This window comes from Mycotypha africana, assembly GCF_025528875.1.
Source record: "Mycotypha africana strain NRRL 2978 chromosome Unknown BDF20scaffold_19, whole genome shotgun sequence".
NCBI lineage: Eukaryota > Fungi > Mucoromycota > Mucoromycetes > Mucorales > Mycotyphaceae > Mycotypha > Mycotypha africana.
The window spans coordinates 99,284-121,260 of NW_026515743.1; the positions used below are offsets into that span (position 1 = coordinate 99,284).

The following is a 21,977-nucleotide window of genomic DNA, read 5'->3' on the forward strand; positions in this document are numbered from 1 at the left end:
TGTTTCAATCATCCATGTCTTTCAGCAGTGAGCGTCGAAGGTTATTTGTGGTTGGTGTTTCGTAAGTTGACAAACTTTTAAATAATAGCAAAGAAAGAAAAAGTTGGAGAATTGATTGTATCGTCGAGCCTAGTGGACCTTCTTGCTCTGGTAAGACTGTAAGTGCTATTGTCTCTTTTTCCCAAGTCAACATACGGGGTTTTGAACCAATGCTCCTTTCTTTTTGTGACTACCGGCAATAGACTATTACCCGCATTTTACGGAAGACCAGTCCATTCTCAACAGTTATCTATCAGGACGACTTTTACAAAGTAAAGCTCAGCGCAATAACAAAGATCACAGCTTTGTCATTCCAATGGTGCGTTAACGGTTTTTCCTCCTTTTAGCGCGAAAGTGAGATTCCCACTGACATGGTAACAGGTTTGAAGAATTGGGACTGCCCAGAATCCGTCGACTTTGTCAAGTTATTTGAGACGATGGAGTATGTGAAATGCCATCACCAACTTCCTAAAGACTACCCATCTTACGAAGAAAACAATCGGCATGATGGCTCAGAGCTCTTGAGCCCTTGCGTGCTGGAAGAAATTTATGAAATGAGCCGTGCTCTGAATGCATGCAATACTTCTTTAGTGATTGTCGATGGATTCATGCTATTTCATAAGAAATGGATAACCGATGTGTTTGACATGAAAATCTGGCTCACAAGCTCGTTTGAAGTGATGAAAGAACGACGCGAAAGACGACAAGGCTATGTTACTCAAGAGGGCTATTGGCAAGATCCACCGTTCTACTTTGAAAAGATCGTCTGGCCGGAATATAAGCAATTGTACCAGCAGTATAAGACTCATTTAAAAGACGAGAATGACCTATTGACCATTGACACAAGTGTGACGAGTATTGATGATACGGCCCTTAAAGTAGTGAAGCATTTGTATCCACTTTTATCCAAGGAAGGAGACAAAGTAAAAGTGATGGAAACTATGAATACAGCGATTCCATGAGGTGCCCTTGATTCGAAAAACAGTGTCCGATGAATCCTGTATTAGTTTAGCTTTGTTCCACGATGCCAGATGAGTATGTGTATGTGAGCATTTGTCTCTTTTGATGTCAATCTGCAATTTTGTTCAAGAAGTGTACAGTTAGATGATGTATACTTTCATACCACTTGATACTTTCATCGGCCGACAACTGCTGCAATGACCTTTATCCAACGGCATTAGGCTAACACAGCCAATGGAATCAGACTGGCCATATCCTATTTGAGTAAAAGGGAAAAAGCGATGAGGTTGGATGATACCAACAGTTGTTTGAAGGCTGTTTCTATTTAGCTCGTAAGACTGCCAAGAAAATAGGCAACATTTTTGCACAGAATCAAATAAAAATACAGTACACACACGTCTATTCTATCAATAAAGTAAAAGCGGAATCACATAACATTATTCAGGGTAAGAGCAGAGTCTATTTTGAACGATGATGGAACGGGGAGTGGGGGTCATTCTCGTTGAGTTGGAATCCTCTGGTGTCAAAAAGGCGTCTGTGTACTATTTAAAATGCTTACAAGGCCAAAGGTAGCCGGTTTCAGTGTTTTGAAAAAGCACATCACATCTCCAGCCACGGCGTGCGCGGGGAAATAAGCAAGATAGACAGCATGGGATAGAAAGATAGAGGATGAGTTTATAGCTAAGGCGAATGACTGTTCAAGGCTTTTATTGTAACGAATGTATTACAGAACAGTAGGACGACGGCAGCAGTTTTTGTGTTTCTTTTTCATTCTTTTTCCTCCCTCATCTCAAGGGTGGACGACGGGCACAGCAGTTTACAAGCGATGATTCGATTCAGAGGGGAAGGGGTATAGCCAAGTGTCCAGGTGGGTATGTCTTGTATTTTACTATCGCTCTCTTGACGCCATGCCAGATCCTGAAGTGTTTGATGGAGCGCATTTTCTAACGGATCGTGGGTGCTACTTTTTCCATGAGGATGATGAGCTTCTTCTTCTGCAAGAGACCAGAGAAGACGCTTCACTTTATCGGGTCGAAGTAGCCTACGATGGGTTGGCTTCTGAGGGCATCTTCCAATGAGTGACAAAAGCTCACGGAAATCAGCGATATCAAGTCCGTCATAGATATGTGTCAATTGTACAACAAGGGATCCAGGTGGATGATCGGCTAACACATGTGTGGATGCATGTGGTGTGAATAAACAACCTTTTTTTCAGAAAAGTAGGCTTTCAACAAAGGCTTACCTTTACGCCAGCGTGCCCTGAACCCATTTTCAACAACATCCTCATTAATGATTTCCTGAAAAGTAACCTCTGTTGCTCCATGACGGTCCTTCTTGACATGGATAGGCTTCTTTTCTAAGGACATCAAGACAGGAGCAAGCAACAATGACGACGACGCATCCACTTCCTCTTCTTTTATCACGATCTGCACCATTCTATCCAAAGGCTTCTTTGGTATGAATGCGTGTTTCTCTATCATCTGTTGCCAAATGCGACATACGTTCAGTTGCTCCCAATGGACCCATCCTATTTCCAGACAAAACGGTGGATAAGAGTCGCAAGTGGTGGTGATATAAAGCCGCCATGCTTTACTTGGTTTTTTCTGGATCCATAAAGTACGATCCACCGTCGTCCACCTTGTGGGTAGAGACAAGAACTTTGTTACTGTCACCTTGTTGTCGTCGTTAGCGTCTTCTTGTTGTCTGGTAGCAATACAATTGAAATATTCTCTCACTGATAGACGACACGTCTGGCTCTGAGGAGAGGAGTGACGTAGCTTGAAGGAAACTTTGATATGCTCCGTATCCACGCATACGATCTTTTGACAGTGAAGGGTATCATGGAAACACTCTCGACGATGGTTCGATGGTGGTGGTGGTGGCTGCTGCTGCTGTTGTTGTTGTTGTTGGTCTTGTTGTTGTTGTTGTTGTTGTTGTGCATTCGCTAGCATGGCGAGTAAACCACATTGTGCTTGTCGTCTTTGAGCAGGCGTCGGTGAGGAAGACGAGGAGGAGGAGGAGGAGGAGGCGATACTGTTATAACGAAAAGGAACCGACCGTTTCGCAGTAGGTGATAAGGGGTGAGTCTCTTTTCTTTTTCGTGGGATGTGATTGGATGAAGCGTCAGGCGCGGTGGGTGAAGCAGAGGTAGAGGCAGAAGTAGAGGCAGGGTTCAATGGAGAGAAATACTCACGTAGAAAGGAGAGCGAGGCGGAGGAGGGTGAGCTCTCCAGTGGTGTGTTGTTGCTGTTGTCAGTAACATGACTGTTCGTTGGCAGCCAACTGCTCTCATCCGTACTGTGTTTGTCAGGAGCAGCAACAGCAGCAACGGTTGTCGCTTCCTCCATGGGCGATGGGGGTGGTGCAAGCGTTGGCTTTGAGGGCAATGTCAATGGAAGGGGTGAGCTGTCGGTGTTGTATTCTGATGTTTCGAGCTCGTCCGTTTCTTCTTGGGTGCCATCTTGCATAGACAAAGTCCAGCTATTCTCTTTTTCCGTCGTCGTTCTACTACTTGTACCAGGTGCCGAGATGGAGGAGGTAAAAGAGGGCTCCCTCTCTTTTGCCATGGTTGCTGTTGCCAATGGCTCTTTCTCTATTGTTGCGCTAGGGTTCAATGCAGTAGGAGGGACGGCACGGGAAGGATTTTTTTTCCCATAGATCTCTTGGTCATTGGATTCAAAGGGATCGTTTATTACAGCGGTTGTTGTTCTTTGTTGTTGGTTGAATACAGGAAGGGGATAGACCGTATCTACTATTTTTTGAACGAGTTGATAGATTGTGCTTTTGTTGTGGAAAAAGACGGTTGATTTATCTGGCTCCACATTGACTAGCCGTTCGTAGTAAAAATCACTGGTTAGCACTTTGGACGCATGCCCCTTTTTTCCAGGTCGTATTCAATTTTACCATCATATTGAGCAGGCGATAGTTGTATATCCAGATAGATGAAAGGACTCTTCTTGGTGAGACCTTTTTCCAAACCTAGATGCTGTTTATAACGTGTTTTAATCAAAGAGATTACGTCTGTCAATTCAGATTGAGCGTGATGAATGGGTCTTTGATTCACATAAACAAAAATGAGGTCTTGTTTCAACGTAACATTAGGGTCTAGGCACAGGGAAAGAGGGACGGTTAGAGGGGGGGGGGGAAAGTCATTCTTGGAACGGCTGCTTTGTAGCTATTTTTTTTACCTGAATGAGGTTTTGGGATGACCATATCCACTGTAAGCGTCGTGTCTTCAGTGTGGTTGTTTTCTTGTTCGTTATTGATAGTGAAAGTGATGGTTTCCAAATGTCTCTCGAGCATCGTTGTCAACTTTGAGTTGAACAGAACCGTAATGTTATCCTCCACGGATTGTGTTTTGGGCTTGATCCACGGTGGGACTGGACGAGTGCTGTTATGGTTGGTCTGGGTGAATGAGAACCTTACTTCAGGATGAGGTAAAGCGAGCCTTATCAAGCAATCTTGGATTCGCTTTGTATTTTGCACGGCATTCTTGGCTGCCAGCTGTCTTCGTACGGGTAGATGATAAAAGGGCTTATGAACAGTGATGATGGTACCAGAAGGTGTTGGTATTCCATTGGAGGTAGTCTCACTAAAAGAAAAGAGGTGGAAGGGATCAAGTCATTCCTAAACGGGCTTACACAACGAAAGGGGAACCGAGAGCCCCTTCTTTTTTTTTTTTTTTTTTTTTTCTCTGGGTCTTACTTTATCAAATCACCGTTTTTGTTGATATCATAGAGTTTGCCAACGGTATCCTTTTTCGTTTTTGTTGTTAATGTGAGCTTATTGGATAGGTTTAGCATCGAATGGATCGCTTCTCCACGAAAGCCGTAGGTCCAAACATGGGCAAGGTCTTCAAAAGTGCTCAATTTGGAAGTATGGTGTCTTTTGGCGATAAAAGGGCGATCGCTTTCTGCAATACCATCCCCGTTGTCTTTTACCTAAAAGAGGGAAAATGGGGTTGGCTTTTCGCCGTACATGATATAGGCCCGGTGAGAGCATGACAACAATGAATGGTATACTTGGATTGATTCTAATCCATTATAGATGGACACGACATCAATAGACGTAGCATGAGCGTCTAGAGAGTTTCTATGTTGAAGGCAATGGGGGGAAAGAAAAAGCAAAAAGGTCGCATTGAATGCAGCGGTTAATCAGTGCCTGAAGGATGGGAGGTTTCGCCATGATGCAATTGAAGCAAAATGTACTCTAAAAGTTCTTTGACAATAGCTTCCACATCAGTAATCACTTGTCCAGAATGTATGTTTCTTATGGTTGATGTATCGAGAACGTGAATGCTCATTGTGAAATAATATATTTATTGCTTCCAGCAAACAACATTCAGCAGAGTGATTTCAATGTAAAGAAAAGTTCAAGAGACAGCGACTTTTTTTTTTTTTTTTAAAAAGTAAGCAGAGAAAAAATGTGGGGGAAGCATATCGGACATAATCCATATCTGAAAAGCTTTATCTAAGACGAGGGGATAGGCAGGAGCTATTCTAACTGTTCAAGAGTTTTCTTGACGACAAGTTGCGTAAAAGGTGCTTTTTTTTTTATTTCCAGCACTTCAAAAGCCATCCATGCTATTGTATTCTAGCCGTGACGATGGGCTCCCTATACATGTCTACTGTCTGAACTTGTCTCGATTGAGCTCCTATGGACGCTGCAAGTAAACTGAAAAGAGAAAATACAAAGGCAAAGCGGATCTGTTTTGACTACAGTGGAGCGTTTCTTGAGCGCGAACGATGTTGCCAATGGGGGAAAAAAAAAAAAAGACCAACGACGGTAACACGAGAGCGCCCAATAGTGGGAAATACTGTTCCACTTACTTACTTATGGACTCTTTTCTACTGCACCTTTCTCACCTTTTCGTTAGCGCGCCATCACGAAAGAAAGACATCCTTTGTCTATTTCTTGACAATAAACAACCAGGGTGTAACAGCATGAGGAAACGCAATGATCACTGAAAGTAGCCACAAGTCAATGTTTGTTTCGGCCTTGCAGATCACATCAGGTAGGATACCATCTGTAAAAAGACTTTTACGCGTGAGATACAAACCTTTTGTTTGCTTAGACAAACTCTTAAGCATTCAAAAACATTTGTTTGACTTGCTCCTTTGTGTCCAAGTGTGAGCCCATGTTGCTTTGCAATTGTGCTTGTTGTAAAAAAATCGTCATTTTTCTGTTGCCATAAAAACCATGTACCTTTGTAACCATCGATTTTTATTCTATCGTTTCCAGTTTTTATCTCTGATGTGTGTTTGTTGAGAGAAAGAAAGCTTGTCATGGCAAATGTTCATTGACGCTTATCCAAAGCGCCCCTTGTAATTTCTTTTTGGTACAGTAGTTTATTGGTTAAGAAAGTCAGTTTTTGTTTGATCAAAAAGCCTTTATAGATGGGAAAGGCTTCATGATGAGAGTAAGAGCTTTTTTTCTTTTTTCTTTTTTTTTTTTTTTTTTTGGGCAAAACAGCTCCTGATATCTGGATTCCAATTGGGCTAATGTGGGCTTTCTTTTCTTTTTATTTTTGTCCTTTTTTTTTGAAATTTACCCATCTGTTATTTTCCCCAGAATTCGTCATTAAACCTAGATAATGAGTATCAAGATCAATCCGGACCGTCCATTACTTGTAGGTCCAGAGAAACCTCATGAACCGTTTCCATTTGCTCTTGAAGGCACTGTCGTGAAAGGTTATGGAAGAGGTTCTAAACAACTTGGCATTCCAACAGGTACCGATGAGCACAATGGAACATGAGAGAAGAAAAGTGAGAGGGAGAGAGGAAGAGAGAGAGAAAGAGAAAGAGAGAGAAAGACATGTCAAAGGCAGATATGTCAGCGAGTCAACTTGCCAATAGAGATTATTGTTTATTGACAACTGATCGATCCACACTCATTGTATAATGGAAACCATTCAACTTAGCGAATCTGTCGGATGAAGCTATTGCGACTATGGCTTCCGGTTTAGAAACGGGTGTCTATTATGGCTGGACACAGATTGGTGAAAGAGGTAGCACCGTTTATCCCATGGTCATGAGCTTGGGATGGAACCCCTATTTCAAAAACGAGCAAAGATCTGCCGTAAGTTCTCGTTTCTCTTTCGTCACCTGCTTTTTTTTTTTATCGCGTGTTTGTATGTTCTATATAACCTCATTTTCCAATGCAATAGGAGGTTCACATCATTCATGAGTTTCCCGATGATTTTTATGGCATCTCTATTCGTGTATTAGTTCTTGGATTCATTCGACCTGAACAAAACTATCCAAACTTAGGTGAGCATCTATGAAGCCACATACACACAACAACCCGGATAACCCGCCTTTTTCCCGCGACTGATGCGCATTTCATTTTCCCGTGATGTGATGTAGATGCTCTTATCACTGATATCAGAACTGATATTGAAGTAGCTAAACAATCCTTGGCAAGAACACATTATACAGAATTGAAAGAGCACGGTCTCTTTGCCTAACTCTACAGCAACCACTTTTTGTCCTTGACTCGAACATCCTCTCTGGTAAATTGAAATAACCCGCAGTTCGCTCTCAACGCATGCCAGAATGCAACCTGCTAAAAAACTCCTCATTGACCTGTAGGTTTTTCAGTCATGGTGGTGGCGGTGGTGGTGGGTTGCTCTGCCGATCTATCTATATAGAATGAGTCACTCGATGTTTGAAAGACAATGGGAGAGGGCTTGTGCTGGTTTCCTCTTTTTAGAAACAGAATAAATGACAAGATATATTTCTCAGAGGAGGCTTCTTTTGGGTTGTTTTTTTACTGATAGGATATCAAAAAATACATACGTACATACACCTATGTATACCTATATATTTACACAGACAAAAGTGAGACATGGTCTACAGTCATCATCCTAGGGATGAAAAAGATCCCCCATTCTATCTCCCCATCGTTTGCCCAGTGTCCCATCTAATGCGTGTCGCCACGTAATCTTCTATATCGAATCAGGTCTTTGATGGTAATCATCTTGATGCCATGTTTCCTTGCAAAAGCAAAACAATCATCTCTTCGTGCCATTTCGCCCTTCTCGTCGTTTTCTTTGACAACCTCCCCAATCACAGCCACGGGTGCAACACCTGCCAATTGACACAAATCCACCCCCGCTTCTGTGTGACCGAACCGTTCAAAAGTACCTCCTGGCACAGCACGCAGAGGCAAAATATGCCCAGGACGCATAAAGTCTTGTGGTTTACTGGTGGGGTCTGCTAGCTTTCGACATGTCAATGCTCTATCATGGGCAGAAATACCTGTCGTTGTGTTGTGTGCATAATCGCAGGAAACAGTGTAGGCTGTTCGCATCATTTCTGTATTTCGTTGTACCATTAACGGTAATTCTAATTGATCTAGACGTTCTGGTGTCGTAGGTGCACATATATAGCCACTTTTGAAGGGAGGGGGGGAGGGGTGAGTTTTTTGAGGCGCTCTTTTTACACACACACACTCTTTCTCTCTTTATTACCTTGAATATCGAATCAAAAACGCCATTTGTTCCGTTGTGATCCTTTCAGCTGCAATGATTAAATCGCCTTCGTTTTCTCGGTCTTCGTTATCCATGACAATGACAAACTTGTTCTCCGCTAGAGAGAGGCGTCATGTAGATAAGTATTTTTAGAGATAGACGAATTGTTGTCTTTTTCTTTTATCCTTTTTACCAAAATCTTTGAGAGCATCTTCTACAGAGTCAAACTCGGGCTTGAACATTTTAGATTCTGTCTCGACCATTGGGGTTTAATAAAGGATGATTAAAATAGAAATGTAATACTAAAACTTTGACAGCAAAAACGCTCTTTTAGAAAATAAAAGGAAGCCAGATAAAAAAAAAAAAAAAAAAAAAAAAAAGATAGCTTAAAGCCTATAATTTCCACGATAAAACAAACTCTTTTTTCTTCTTCTTTGGGTTTTTTTGATCCCCGGAGCGGAATCAAACCACTGTACTGACAAAATCATGACTCAGCAAGTAAAGGTTTTTTTTCGTTCCGTTTCTGTCTGCATTATGCAAAAATCTCAAATACGCCCTTTCTCATTATTAATCCATCACGGATTCAAAAAGACTCCGCAATGACAGTCCAACTCGCCAAACAAGAATACGCACAAAAAAGAGAACAGTAGTACGGATCTTGACAAGCCTTTTCATGGACTGTGAGAAATTCCCAATCCATCATATGCCATTCCTTTTTCTATTGGTCGAGACGCAGGATATGAGTACTACCTTCTCCAAAGGACAAGCATCCTCTAGGGCAGGGATGTGTTTGCATCCTTACCTTCCTAATGATTGTGTCGGGTTACAACTTTTTACTGTGTTGACCATACCCCTACGACGCTAACCCTCTCATGCATACTGTTAAAAAGATCATTAAAACACAAAACTATCTCTGTTGATCTAATGTCAATAAACGAGTGCAGGCAAGCTCAAATGAGTTGTATTCCTATCCGAGATCAGACCTCCATGATATATAAAGCAAAAAAAAAAAAAAAAAAAAAAAAAAAAAAGGTTTTGATATAGACTGGATAGACAACCATAAAGGGCCAAAGGAAGAGGCGTACGAAAGAAAGCGACTTTTGTTGTGTTCATTTTTGATTACGTTGGGTAAAAATTAATTACACCCATTTCAATGCTTGCATGACGGAATTTCTTTATTTTTACATTTTTCTGTTCTCTCTCTCGTATCACTTTTTTTTCTTTCCTTCATAGACTCGTTCGTCAGCAATAACTATTACTACAGCCACTGCTTACCAACTGTCGTTTTTCTCTTTGGCTTGAACTTGCCTTGGAACAATGCCCTTTGTTGCGTTTGATTTACTCGGTATGTAAAGTAAGAAAAAAGAGAGGGATCCGAGTCTATCCCACTAGGTTGTAAACATGCTTTTTTCTCTTTCTTTTTTCTTTATCCAAGGCTCCTTATTCACTTTTAACAGTGTGCTAGAAGCGCTACAGCAAGTACTATTGGACAATCAACACTTTCACCTAACAGCAACAGAGATCAAATACTTTTTTAAATTTTGGTATGCGACGGCATGGCGTGACTACATAGCAACTTCGCATGGTGGTAAATATCGTCCTTTGCAGCAAGTGCTAAGGGCCACTTTAACACGCTCACTTTTGTTATTTTTTGACGATGACAGCAGACGACTCTCCTATGATCACAACAGCAGCAGTCTATTGACAAAAGATGAAATCGAAACAGTCATGTTTAGCTTTAAAAACCTCACGGTCGACCCAGACGCAGTGGAAGCATTAGCATTAATTATAGAGCACAACAAGAGGGTCGAGGACACTTTGATTGAAGATCAGCACAGTAAGACTTGGGAAATATGGTTACTGAGTGCTTGGGGACGACAGGAAACGCTCGAGCTATTACAATCCGTGGGACTGGAGGGTTATTTCAAACAGGAGAATATGGTGTGTTGTGATACCCTAAGACTATCAAAACCTCATCCTACGGTCTATTCTGAGCTCATGAGAACCATTGTATCGCGGACAAAACGCATAGAGGTAAGACAAGCTTTTTGTCGACACACAGGACGCGTAGTTCATTCATTCCGCTCTCCCCTCTACATGATAGAATATCTATTTGATCGGTTCCTATGCTTTTGATCTGGCGGGTGCAAAAAACCTATCTCTCAGAACCATCTTTTTGAACAAAAGAGAGAAGGTCTATGTCTCCTCCATGTACGATAATGCAGAGCCAAATCTGACATGCACAACGCTGACGGATGGCGTCCTACAGATGTTTCACTTTGAAAAGACAAAGCGATTTCTTTTCTAATCTCTACCTACCTAGACTGTCACTCTATATCCCTTTCTTTTGCTTGCATTTTTCATACCGACTTATCCATTATCATGACCCTCTAGAGATCGTCAACCCATCCATTCATCTTGACTGTTTTTAGAAACCCCTTTTGCATACAGTGTATACATAGACCATGGTCCTTCAAGGGCTAAATCCATCCTTTGACCAAAAACAGTTTCTTTTTTTTTATTTATTTTAAACCAACATCCCATACAATGAGCAAAATAGGACTGTTCCTTCCGTTGATAGACAATAGCGCTGATGGACGGAGGCTCATGCATCAGAAATTTCATTCGTCAAAGAAATAGAAACGGAAACCATGGTCAACCCTCTGTCTGGAAACAGTACTGTTCCCAATCCATGCACCCTCTCTTGTTGATTCTATCCATGGGACCTTCTTCATTACAAACAAGAATGAAAGACGTGCTACTAAAAAAGCAAAAACTAAAATCGATCCTTGGTTGACAATTGTTTGGGTTTTCTCTATTTATCTTGAGCTTTTTGAATCATTCAATTGTCATTCGTTGAGAGGACAACTGCCTATCGGCCTATCCTTTCGTTATTCTCCTCTCATAAAAGAGTAGGACAGTGTCTTTACTCGACGACATCCAACCTTTGCTTTGACGCCACTGTATCATCAGGAGTGAAGCACGCTAGGATATAGCAACAAAGGACTGATGCTGTCAAAAAGCAGAGCTCGACCTTATGCTCATCCTATCGGCCTTGGCTAAAAGTGGAACCGTTCAGTAATGCCAATAACAAGGACAAGCCGAGCGTTGACCTTTAGCAGTCTCGCTAACCATCGATTCGATTTCTTTGTGAAGCGCCTGACTCGATAAGCCTTGGAGTGAACCTCCCTGTTGATTCGAGTACAACTTGACAACACATAAGCAAAGGGTAAACATTTTATTTTATAAAATAGAGAGTCTATCGCTATAATCATTCTGTTTGAACCATTCCTCAGCCTCCACGGCCATTCTTTTTGTCATCAACCTAGAAGCAATCACGGTCCCCACGGTCATCGTCACAGTGACCACAATCACTATGATTTGGCCATACAACACGATACGATCCACATCCAATTGGGTTGCTTCTATCATGATCACTTTCGAGATGAATTCACCCATCAATACAAACCCCCAAAGCCCACTGAGAAGATAACAATAGATTCGAAAGAGAGGAAAATAGGCCCACACCCATTCATGCGTGCTCATAGAATGTAAACCACCCTCTTCATCTGTCCATTTTTTTGGTGCTACGTTTTCCGTCATTTGAGAATACATTAAAAACACCAGTGGTCTATTATAAAACCATCGTGTACGGGGAGGAATCAGCGTGAGGAAGAACAAGACGCTGATAATACCTGTCGTTGCAGAATCCCTCAATAAAGCCAAACGAGCATCACCTAGACAAAAAGTGGAAAACTTCTTTAAAAAAAAAGCTGGCATTTTTAGACGTGACATGACATAGTGGCTACCTGAAATGACAGATACCACGGCTGAAATAGTAAAGGAAGCGACAAAGAGGATTCCCAAAATATCAAATTTTCGACGTTTATAAAACACATACAAAACACGTAGCAAAGGTGGCATGCCCGATAAAATCAAGGCAACAAGTACGCTTAGCCATCTTTTGGCTACATAAAAGATAGCTAATGAGAGGCCCACATTGATAAACAGCATGACGAGCATTGGCTTTAAATATAAAGAGTAGATTTTGAGTCCCTGCCAACGCCTACTAGGATACAGCAGCGCTTGTAAGGGTCGATGTTTCTTGCCAAAATGCCATGCTGATGCATGGAGGATGGATGATGGAGAGGAACTGGTAGGAACGGAATCCGTGGGAAGCGGCTGTTGTAGGTTTGGGCTTCTGAATTTGCTCCTCCGTAAGCACTTGAGGGTGTTCTTCTTCAACGTTTATTTTTTCTAAATGTTGAATCACGATATTCAATAGACGAGCTTTTAAAAATGCAATGACTCGTTGGAAGAAACTGTCATATTATTCGAAATGACAAAGAAACTTAATTATAGAGTTGCTATGTATGACAGATCTGAGCAAGATTTGGATCAGCACTTCTTTGAAAGCACCAAGGCAAATGTTGCTAAGCCCTTTTCTAAAACGTCCAGCTGCTATTGATTAGAACGGTCCTTATGTTTTGGAAACACAAGAATGCCATCATCCATCCTATTTGATTCCGCTTTGAAGACAGCCTATGTACTATTTGCAATAGGAATAGAGATGTCATTTTTGCTAAGCAGTAACTCTTCCTTTCTTTCTCTCCCCGCTTTGTCTTTAGTCTCATATGTACAGCAGGTAGAGAGTGCATCGGTGTCGGCTCTTGGATTGGATGGATTCTTTCCCTCACGAATAGACTGTCCTCCCAGCTGGTTTTGCTCGAGCAGTAGTGTTGATTTCCCCTTTGCAGATAGAGTCACTGTACTTGACTTTATGCTTCATACCCTCCTCTGCAGAATATCATCTACCATCATCCGACATGTCGACTACTCTCTTTTTTATGCGCTCATTATGAAAAATCTGTGAGGTCTGTATCACCATCACAATTCCTCATTTGGCTATTCTTGTTGATGATTGTTTTGACTTTTTTCTTTTCGATCAGTTTACAAGAATGCACATTCTGTCTCTCTCTCTCTCTCTCTCTCTCTCTCTCTCTTGCTGTTGCTCGGATTGCTCTCTCCTTTTTAAGCTTGCAGCATCAACAATCTTTTATTTTTCTTTCTTTTCTTTTGCATTCTTTAAATCTAAGTCATTCCCCTTTCAGTCTTTCCAACAAGGGAGCATGGTTAAATTCTTTCAAAAAAAGAAAAAACGAATGGACAAAGGTGTCTTGTCGAATGATAGCACCACCACCACAGCAGCCCCTCATTCGCTTTTCCTACAGCAACAACAACAACAGCAACAACAGCCACTGGTACAGCAGCTAAAAAAACCTACAGCGATCATTAGTAGAAAACCTGCTCCCGCTTTACCTCCCGCACAAAGGATGGCCCATGCCCACAACAAGGATCCACTCCAGTTTGTAATAGACACCAAAGCGTCATCCACACTGACGCGAGGTACTATCCCTATAGCTGCTTCATCCACACCCCCTCTTCTTATGCCTAAACCTCGAAGAGTTGTCACGCCGACTCGCGCTATTTTGAGCGGATTCGATCGAGACAAAACACAAGTGGAAGAAGAAGACAAACAAGTATTCGCAGAGAACCTAGGGGATCACTCGGCCGAGCCCAATGGCTATACCCACTCAGTTCCTCAAAATGATGATAAAGAAGGTATGGACATGGGTAAGTAACGCTATGGAGTTGAAAGGAGGATCCATCATCTAAGCAGAGGCCTTTTTCACTTTGTGTTCTATAGATTCAGATCATGTTGCGAGTGCTCATCCTAGTAGAATGACGCCTGCTCCTTTTCAACCTGTTCCACCCGTGACGACAACGATTCCAACAACAGTAAAATCAAATCACTTGTCGCAACAACAACAGCCGCCGCCACAAGCTTCGAAACATCAACCTTCATCGCATTCAACTATTCTAAGCGATGACTCAAGCCGTCTTTATGAATCAGCTCAGGAATCGATTGCTTCGGATACCGATTCGTCGCTCGATCTGAGAGAAAAGGATGGATTAGCGGACTTGCCCAATTTAAACTTGTTGAATAGTCATAAGAAGCAGCCCGCTGTGGATCTCTCCACCATGCCACCCAACAAAGATACACATCCACCACAACTTTATACAGCTGCTCAAACAAAAGCATCAACAAATGATAGTGGTATTATAAGAGATTCTTCTACTTCTTCGTCTACCGCCACCACAGCTACTATGACAAGCCCTTATCGACAGAAAAAAACGGGTATTTCTTTGTCTTCTTCCCCAGGCCATCGCCATCAACAACAACAACAACAACAACAACAGGACCCTTCTCCTCCTCGCCCTATGATAGAAAAAGAGCAACAACAACAACATCTTCTTTTATTAGAACTTAAAAAACAAGTAGAATGGATGGAAAAGCAGCGCATGAAAGATAGAGAAGAATGGACCAGAAAAGAACAAGAATTACTTCATCATCGACAACAAATGATGGAAACACTCATTGAAACAAAAGATCAACTTACTTTTGCTCTAAAGTATACCAATCAGCAACAGCAGCAGCAGCAGCAGCAGCAACAACAACAACAACAACAACAACAACAAGGTCATGAGGCTGGCTCTCAAGAGGATGGCACTTCCACTCAGTATCACCAAGAATTACAATGGCAACAATTAAAGCAAATGCAACAACAAATAGACCCTTCTTTGAATCATACTATAAATCCTCCTCCTCCTCCTCATCATCATGAAGAAAGTCATAGAGGTCTTCATAAGAATGGTTCCATAAAATCAACAAGATCCGTAGGAAGCTCTTCTTTACGTCAACACCATGTTCCACTTTATCCTGAAAACCATGTCAAGGATAGCGAAAATAACGTGATGAGTAGTACTGCCAGTGTGGGTTGTCATAAGGCAGAAAACATAATCACCCGAAGCAAATCAACGGAATACATGTCAAATAACAGCCCATCATCATTACAGAGACGCTCACCCTCCCGTGCTAGCCATGATGGTAAAGAACATTTATCTCCATCGTCTCTTTATTATCATTCCGAAAAAGACAGAAAAGAAGGCATGACTCATGGCACTTTCTCTTCTCCAGCTACTGTCAGTAAGAAGAACACGCCCTTGCGACAGAGTAGTTCGACGAGAACGAACAGTGTTTCTGTAACGAGCGGAAAGAACCATGCTAAAAATATCAACGACAGTTTGAGCCTTGGCAGAAGGGCAGGTGCAAGACCAAGAGCGAAATCGATAGAATCAGGTAGACAATATTATCAACAGCAACAAAAAGATCATAGCGACTACTACAACTCTTACTACAGTTATTACAATGAGGATGATCTGGGCGATGACTATCTCGTCCATCAAAATTACGGAATGGAAAAAAGACGGCCAAGAAGTCATAGTAGTAGTAGTAGTAACAGAATAAGGAAATCAACAACAACAACAACAACAACAACAACAACAGCAGCAGTACCTTCAGGAGATGGCATGGTTCCTTTCCAGACAATGAATCCTTATCTGTATGGGCACTATGATCCGTATCCATTCTATTATCAGCAAGAACAAGAACAACAACAAGTGTTACCCATAGCCTATTACGATGTTCATCCTAGAAAAAGTAAATCAACAGGCAGAGAAACACTTGAACGGAATGGTGTGAGTACCAGCAGCAACAGCAGACCAGGTTCTCGAGCATCTTCTCTACCTACGAATACCGCTACTGCCAATACGAAACAACGACAACAACAAGAGCCTTTGAACATAGCATCAGCCATCACCGATCATTATGGCGACCAAGACGATATGAACTTTTATGACAGTGGATTTTATGCTGACAGTCATGGGAGTGGCAGCATCAAAATGCAAAGACCACGTCAACAAGCAAGTTATGGAAACCGGTATCATCGCTATCCTCAACAGCAACAGCATCCATCGATGGCGTATCCGTCGCCCATGATGGAATATTATACCCATCAGCCATCATTTCATTATACTGCTAGATTACAATATCCTTATGAATATTAGACTTGGCTTTCGGTGACGAACGTTTTGGGAAAAAAAGAAGAAAAGAAAAAGCTCAAATCAAGGGGTGGTTTTCTTTTTTTGGCTGGAAATAGCCGAGATAGAGAGATGACTATCTTAATAATGCATTATGCTAATGAGCCTATCTAATGACTGATCTTACATTGTTGATAATAAAACGTCAACTTTGAAATATTCCTCCAACATGGGACTTTTTTTTCTACATTGGTTGAAAATCTCTGTTCCACTCTGCATAATGACCTTGTTATGGGCTGAATCATAAACAATACTGCAAGCAGGTTGAGTTTAAAGGGAGACGGACAGAGATGTACACCGCACATACATACATCTCAAAAAAGCAAAGGGAGACAAACAAACAACCCAACGAACTACATTGTGGGGGAGCAAGGGATCTTCTTTTTCCCTTTTTTTTTTAATTCCATTTCATTTTTTTTGTTTTCTATTTTGTTTCCACATTGTAGAGTTCACAAAATTGATGTATTGAGATTATCATGGCTTTTTCTTTTTCTTGTAAAGGATACGTAAATGATAGACGATTATGGATAGCCTTTACTATAACAATCACTCTGTAACCACTGCTCATACGACAGAAACAACGACAGAAACAGTGGATATAGAAGAATGGACAACGTCGTCGCCATCACCCTTACAATGGGATCCACAAGATACATTTGCTTCTATTCATATGGCAACAACAGCAACGACTACAAATACTGTGTCGACAAAGGATGCGCTATTACATCGGTTGCATTATAACGAAAGACAATTACGAACGTTGGCTGTTGTACTCAGCTTGACCGGCGGATTAGCCTTATCTTTTGCATTAGGTGTTGGCATCATGATTTATTGGTATACTAGGAAATGTAAAAAACAACAACGAAAGAGCCATAAAAAAAAGACAAAGCAGAAACAGGATGACGTAGAGACGGGAAGTAGTACTAGTTGTAGTGACAGTAGCAGTAGCAGTAGCAAAATTAGCAACAGTGCTCCCCCTAGCAGTCATCAGGATCACCACAGTCAGCATAGTCATCCCACGGATGCAGGTAACAATGCAGCAGAAGACGAGCCAACGTCTTGTGAGGAAGCATCTTGCCCAGCCTGCTGTTATAGGATGGACATGAGTAGATCAGGCGAAGAGAGCGGCGAAGCATCAAATACAGCGGCGATGGGGGAGAGTCACCATCTAAGCAGTAGGTTGGACAATACGACGACTATTACCACAACTGTTTCAGAATCTCATGTAAATCCATATCAACACCTGCAGAGTCGAATCAGCAGTACCACTTGTACGAGTGATGATATCATTTTGAACAATTACAATAATACGAGCTCACTATTATCGGAACTCATGCTCATACCACTACTACCGACTACGCCTACCTCTTCTTCTCCACCCTTACCTGAACCTTCTGCACCCTCAGCAAAAGAAATCATTTTGAATGAAAGTACGATTCGTTCTCAAACAGTGACAGAGGAAGATCCGCAACAAAGCTCGATGGCTGAAGGACATCATTTCTGTCAAGATTGTTATATGCCTCCTCCTGCTTATACAGAAGCAACCATCAGTACTACAACAGTCATGACGACTCAAGGAGGACAAGAGAATACACATCATGACGAAGAGGGACAATAAGTACCTTTTCCCTTTTTTTTTTTTTTTTTTTTTTTTCTTCTTTTTGTACAGATAGTTTTTATTTATACGAAGAATAGTAGTAACATTGTCAAAATCAGATCTATGTAAAAGTAATAAACATAATAAAGTTGTAGTAATAGTATCAGTTAGAATAATACGTAATTTATCATGAAGGTCATGAGAATAACCGCGGCGATGGATTCACGTCAATTGTGACAAAGTATTTCCAGCAGTTGCGGGAGGAGGAGGTGTGTTTGCCTTACTGCTGCTATTGCTACTACCACCTAATTTGAACATACGACCGAGCGATGACCGAAGGGAATAATTAGAAACCGCCGATTTAGGTTTCAGCGTACGTTTATAAGAATCCTACAAAAAAGAAAAAGAAAAATGACATAAGTATTCTGCTACAACCTTAAAGTGATTTAAAAAAGACTTACCAAATAAGCAATTTGAGGTTTATTAAAGGCTCCTCGTCGTTTTCCTCGGATGAATTCAATAGCGTCCAAAGGTTTCATTCCCATTTCAATCAAGGCAATAGCCACTAAAGCTGGAGCTCTACCCAAACCTGCTACACAATGAACAGCAATAGTAGGTGTAGGTCGGCCTTCATTCTTTGCTGTCTCGGCCAATTGCTTGCTTTTTTCTACCAATTGTAACCATTCACGAACAACTTGAGCTGGAGGCTATTGTTAAAAACAAAACATATTTTTAGCTTTCAGTGATAAACGAGTAGAGAGATCATAGTGATCCCACATCCTCCCCCATGCCCGCCCCCTACTCTGCATACTCCCTCCTTTTTCATTTCATCGTATACTGCAAACAGCCCTCTTTCCCAAACATATACACACTATGTATATTATACCCGGAATAACATACCACTCCACCATCCTTAAAAGGAAGGTCTAAAACTTGTATATTCTTGTCCGTTAAGCGGTTGGCGCTATAAGTAGGCTGACAGCAACGTACAACGGCAACGACATGAAGTCGCATAAACTCTTCCATATAAAAATCCAATGTTGACTCGGTTGGGCAATCGAGAATTAAGAAGCGTAAAGCTGAATTAGGACAGTCGATCACTGTAAGCATACGTCCAAGAGGAGAACCGTTTCTACCAGACATGATAATGATGATGTAATAATCTCTTTCAAAACAAAAAAATAAAGAGTGTAACGAGGTATGGAATGGATATCTATAAAAGAAATATAATACAGGGAAAATAGAAAAACTTTTCTTTTTTCAAACAGAAAGCAAAAAAATGGCGAGAGGAGAGTAGTAGTAGTAGTAATAGTAGTAGTAGTAGTAGTAGTCTTCTAAATGAGCACAAAAAAAGTACGAATGAGGGCTGTTGTGTGTGATGTTTGTGTGATAGTTGATGTTGAGAGCCTTTGTTGGAGATTCTTTTTGTCGTCTTCTTCTTCTTTCTTCTATAAACTTAAGGAAGTAAGCACGCAGTTGGTGAAGGGCCGTGAATGAAGTGAATTTGATCGAGTGGTGGACCCAAGGTGCAGAACATAAATTGATGGAATTTAGAAAAAGTTGAAGAAAAACTTTTTTTCTTTTTTGCAAGAATACACATACAGCCTCTCCAGCGATATATTTTTTATCGATACATTGAATCTCCGATCAGGGTGTGCTCTTTTTAGCCAATAATGAGGCTTTCAAGCTTGGAATTTGATAAGCCTAAAACCCAACAGAGAGGCAAAGGAGGGCAGACAACGACAACCAACAGTCTCCCCTTTTTCGCACTGCATTTTTGTTGGACGAATGGCTCCCATTTTATTTTATAGTCTTTTCCTTTTTTAGCTCAGACAAGTTACATACTTATGAGAGAGTAGAGATATCCATCAAAACACAACACACTTCATCTTGGATGCACACTGTTGATCAATTTCTACTAAATCTATTTTTAGCTGCAAAATTTGCTGGTAGTTTGGTTATCTTTGATCTGATTACATAATCTGCAACTTGTTTTCCATTTTTTCCTTTTTCTGATGCATTGGGTTCTTTATTAGACACATAGTGAAAGAATATATATATATATGGATAATGATAGAGCAACAGGATCCAGCACTGCCGTTTTGCTCTTCTTTTACCACAGCAGATCCAAAGGAACTGTCATATCCTTGCCTTCTAATTCTTCCTCATAAATGCTACTAGTATACGAAGCTCCTGTCATCTTTGCTTCATGGCCATGGATATCACTACCATGACTACTTGGTTCACTCTCATCATCCTCATCATCTTCGTCAAAATTCCAGCCTCGAAGCTCATCAAAGATAGAGCCTACATAAATTATCCTATCTTCCCAAAGCTGCTTTGCATCGATTGAATCAGCCAGCATGTAAATACGATAATCCAAATCCTCTTCCATGGGAGCAGATGGTTGTTGATATGAATACTGCTTTCTTGTCTTTGCTTCCTGTTCTTTCATCCTAGTTACAAATTCATTTTCATCCAATGCACCATCAGCAAACTGAAGAACGATGCCTTCTTGTTGCTCAATGGTTGTATCCTGATGCAGAAGTGTACTGATGAAATAGTAGAAGGGTATGATATAAAAAGGAGGTTGATTTTCTTTATAACTTTTATGGTACAATTCTAATTGAATGCCTCTCAAAACTCCCCAAAATCGAACCCATTTCTTCTTTTGACCGTAATTGTGATAGTGAGAGGTATATCCATGTCTGACTTGTATCGTGATATAATCGCTGTGCAACACACTATTGTGAAGATAATCCTGTATTCTTTGACTGAGGTAAATACCATGCACCACTAATAATTGCTGGCAGTTGTTGCTGCTGCTACTCTCGTCTACCTCGTTATGATTATCTAATAAAAGGCGTTCCGCCGATTTTGCTCTTGCCTTTAGATCAATATCTATCGTGGCGTAACCCAAGCATACATCCGCTTGTTGTCGTTGTGGTTGCCATGGTATCTGAGGACTTGATAAGTTCGCGCAGCTCTGTTTTCGACGTAGTAATCCTTTGTTGTGAGCATAATAAAGGCCTACTGTCATTGTGGTTGGATGTTCTATGTCACTAAATAGTACCAAATTAGAATCAAAACTAAAGGATACATGGCAACGTCATATCTTGGATCCATAAAAAAGGACATAGTACCCATCAACATACATTAGGAACGTTTCGTCGAACTCTGTAACGGAACTATTCTTTCCGCTCCTGCTGCTCTGAACGTAGGAAGTAAAATACGTGTGATCATCCACTGTTACAATACAGCGAAGTAACCGGCCTATATTTCAGAGAAATGCAGGGAAAGGGAAGAGTTACATCTCGCGACGAAAAGGAAGAGGTTTTTAACGAAGCACTTACTTTTACTGGAGTCAATCAGAAATGTTTGGACAACTATTATCGTGTTGAAATTGGCAAAAATATCAGCTACGGGCTGCTGAAGATTCAGTTACGGACTTACTTCGTAAATAAAACATGGCTTTAGGCTTTAATGTGTCTCTATGCTGAATACTGTTTGCACAAAAAGAAAAATGGATAGTGCAAGTAAGTAAGTGTATCTCTATTCTGTAAACAGCGAATATGGAATGATTGGATACCTGTCAATATTGCTCAGCCGGAGTGGTTTTCTCAAAACAATAGAATCGTGATAGTCAATTAAAGGATTCTTCTTCAAAAAGAAGCCTGCATTCGCTGGTTCAGTCCTAATCCAAACCAATTTCTCGGCTGTCAATGATTCCAAGGTCTGATTCTGTCCATTATAATGAACAATAGGCGCATCACGATTTAATCTTCCCCTGCTCCTGCTATGATTTGTACTCGTCATACTATCTTTACCCAAATGAGAAAGAATGTTTCCTCCTGCTGTCACTGACTTTGGTATCATCCTACTGCTATCATAGTTGTTACTCTGAAAAGG

At 41.1% G+C, this 21,977-nt stretch overlaps 13 protein-coding genes across 13 annotated transcripts; 5 read left to right on the forward strand and 8 right to left on the reverse strand.

Moving 5' to 3' along the window:
- Positions 1-119: 119 nt before the first annotated feature.
- BDF20DRAFT_791370 (P-loop containing nucleoside triphosphate hydrolase protein) lies at positions 120-836 on the forward strand (the record flags this gene model as incomplete). The annotated part of the gene is made up of 3 exons (XM_053076198.1): positions 120-158; positions 243-311; positions 387-836. Coding segments are annotated over 3 exons (558 nt in total), but the record flags the coding sequence as incomplete, so codon positions are not given.
- A 1,286-nt stretch (positions 837-2,122) lies between these two features.
- On the reverse strand, positions 2,123-3,710 carry BDF20DRAFT_250592 (uncharacterized protein). Its single transcript, XM_053075000.1, has one exon. The coding sequence runs from the start codon at positions 3,564-3,566 to the stop codon at positions 2,166-2,168; it is 1,401 nt and encodes a 466-aa protein (XP_052930726.1). The 5' UTR covers positions 3,567-3,710; the 3' UTR covers positions 2,123-2,165.
- BDF20DRAFT_250617 (uncharacterized protein) lies at positions 3,710-4,411 on the reverse strand. Its single transcript, XM_053075001.1, has 2 exons — positions 4,188-4,411; positions 3,710-4,104 (listed from the first exon to the last, which is right to left on the reverse strand). Exons 1-2 carry the CDS (start codon positions 4,300-4,302, stop codon positions 3,854-3,856), a joined length of 366 nt encoding a protein of 121 aa, XP_052930727.1. The 5' UTR covers positions 4,303-4,411; the 3' UTR covers positions 3,710-3,853.
- Positions 4,412-4,700: 289 nt separating this feature from the next.
- BDF20DRAFT_830110 (histidine kinase-like ATPase) lies at positions 4,701-5,302 on the reverse strand (the record flags this gene model as incomplete). The annotated part of the gene is made up of 3 exons (XM_053078363.1): positions 4,701-4,940; positions 5,022-5,091; positions 5,208-5,302. The coding sequence occupies 3 exons, from the start codon at positions 5,300-5,302 to the stop codon at positions 4,701-4,703; spliced, it is 405 nt and encodes a 134-aa protein (XP_052930728.1).
- A 604-nt stretch (positions 5,303-5,906) lies between these two features.
- On the reverse strand, positions 5,907-6,286 carry BDF20DRAFT_840486 (uncharacterized protein; the record flags this gene model as incomplete). The annotated part of the gene is made up of 2 exons (XM_053079390.1): positions 5,907-6,058; positions 6,109-6,286. The coding sequence occupies 2 exons, from the start codon at positions 6,284-6,286 to the stop codon at positions 5,907-5,909; spliced, it is 330 nt and encodes a 109-aa protein (XP_052930729.1).
- Positions 6,287-6,592: 306 nt separating this feature from the next.
- On the forward strand, positions 6,593-7,465 carry BDF20DRAFT_908535 (uncharacterized protein; the record flags this gene model as incomplete). The annotated part of the gene is made up of 4 exons (XM_053083490.1): positions 6,593-6,728; positions 6,920-7,077; positions 7,166-7,268; positions 7,365-7,465. The coding sequence occupies 4 exons, from the start codon at positions 6,593-6,595 to the stop codon at positions 7,463-7,465; spliced, it is 498 nt and encodes a 165-aa protein (XP_052930730.1).
- Positions 7,466-7,920: 455 nt separating this feature from the next.
- BDF20DRAFT_908536 (3,4-dihydroxy-2-butanone 4-phosphate synthase) lies at positions 7,921-8,733 on the reverse strand (the record flags this gene model as incomplete). Its single annotated transcript, XM_053083491.1, has 3 exons — positions 7,921-8,392; positions 8,471-8,588; positions 8,664-8,733. 3 exons carry the CDS (start codon positions 8,731-8,733, stop codon positions 7,921-7,923), a joined length of 660 nt encoding a protein of 219 aa, XP_052930731.1.
- A 1,054-nt stretch (positions 8,734-9,787) lies between these two features.
- BDF20DRAFT_840489 (uncharacterized protein) lies at positions 9,788-10,778 on the forward strand (the record flags this gene model as incomplete). The annotated part of the gene is made up of 3 exons (XM_053079391.1): positions 9,788-9,815; positions 9,906-10,504; positions 10,575-10,778. 3 exons carry the CDS (start codon positions 9,788-9,790, stop codon positions 10,776-10,778), a joined length of 831 nt encoding a protein of 276 aa, XP_052930732.1.
- Positions 10,779-11,713: 935 nt separating this feature from the next.
- On the reverse strand, positions 11,714-13,047 carry BDF20DRAFT_908537 (uncharacterized protein; the record flags this gene model as incomplete). Its single annotated transcript, XM_053083492.1, has 3 exons — positions 11,714-12,207; positions 12,280-12,496; positions 13,021-13,047. 3 exons carry the CDS (start codon positions 13,045-13,047, stop codon positions 11,714-11,716), a joined length of 738 nt encoding a protein of 245 aa, XP_052930733.1.
- A 2,795-nt stretch (positions 13,048-15,842) lies between these two features.
- Positions 15,843-16,637, forward strand: BDF20DRAFT_902564 (uncharacterized protein). The gene has a single exon (XM_053082879.1). It carries the CDS (start codon positions 15,902-15,904, stop codon positions 16,436-16,438), a length of 537 nt encoding a protein of 178 aa, XP_052930734.1. The 5' UTR covers positions 15,843-15,901; the 3' UTR covers positions 16,439-16,637.
- A 245-nt stretch (positions 16,638-16,882) lies between these two features.
- On the forward strand, positions 16,883-18,124 carry BDF20DRAFT_902565 (uncharacterized protein). The gene has a single exon (XM_053082880.1). The coding sequence runs from the start codon at positions 16,995-16,997 to the stop codon at positions 18,087-18,089; it is 1,095 nt and encodes a 364-aa protein (XP_052930735.1). The 5' UTR covers positions 16,883-16,994; the 3' UTR covers positions 18,090-18,124.
- A 166-nt stretch (positions 18,125-18,290) lies between these two features.
- On the reverse strand, positions 18,291-19,211 carry BDF20DRAFT_830183 (protein-tyrosine phosphatase-like protein; the record flags this gene model as incomplete). Its single annotated transcript, XM_053078369.1, has 3 exons — positions 18,291-18,458; positions 18,530-18,775; positions 18,969-19,211. 3 exons carry the CDS (start codon positions 19,209-19,211, stop codon positions 18,291-18,293), a joined length of 657 nt encoding a protein of 218 aa, XP_052930736.1.
- A 1,558-nt stretch (positions 19,212-20,769) lies between these two features.
- Positions 20,770-21,884, reverse strand: BDF20DRAFT_830136 (uncharacterized protein; the record flags this gene model as incomplete). Its single annotated transcript, XM_053078367.1, has 4 exons — positions 20,770-21,130; positions 21,224-21,341; positions 21,492-21,520; positions 21,658-21,884. Coding segments are annotated over 4 exons (735 nt in total), but the record flags the coding sequence as incomplete, so codon positions are not given.
- Between the last annotated feature and the right edge of the window lie 93 nt (positions 21,885-21,977).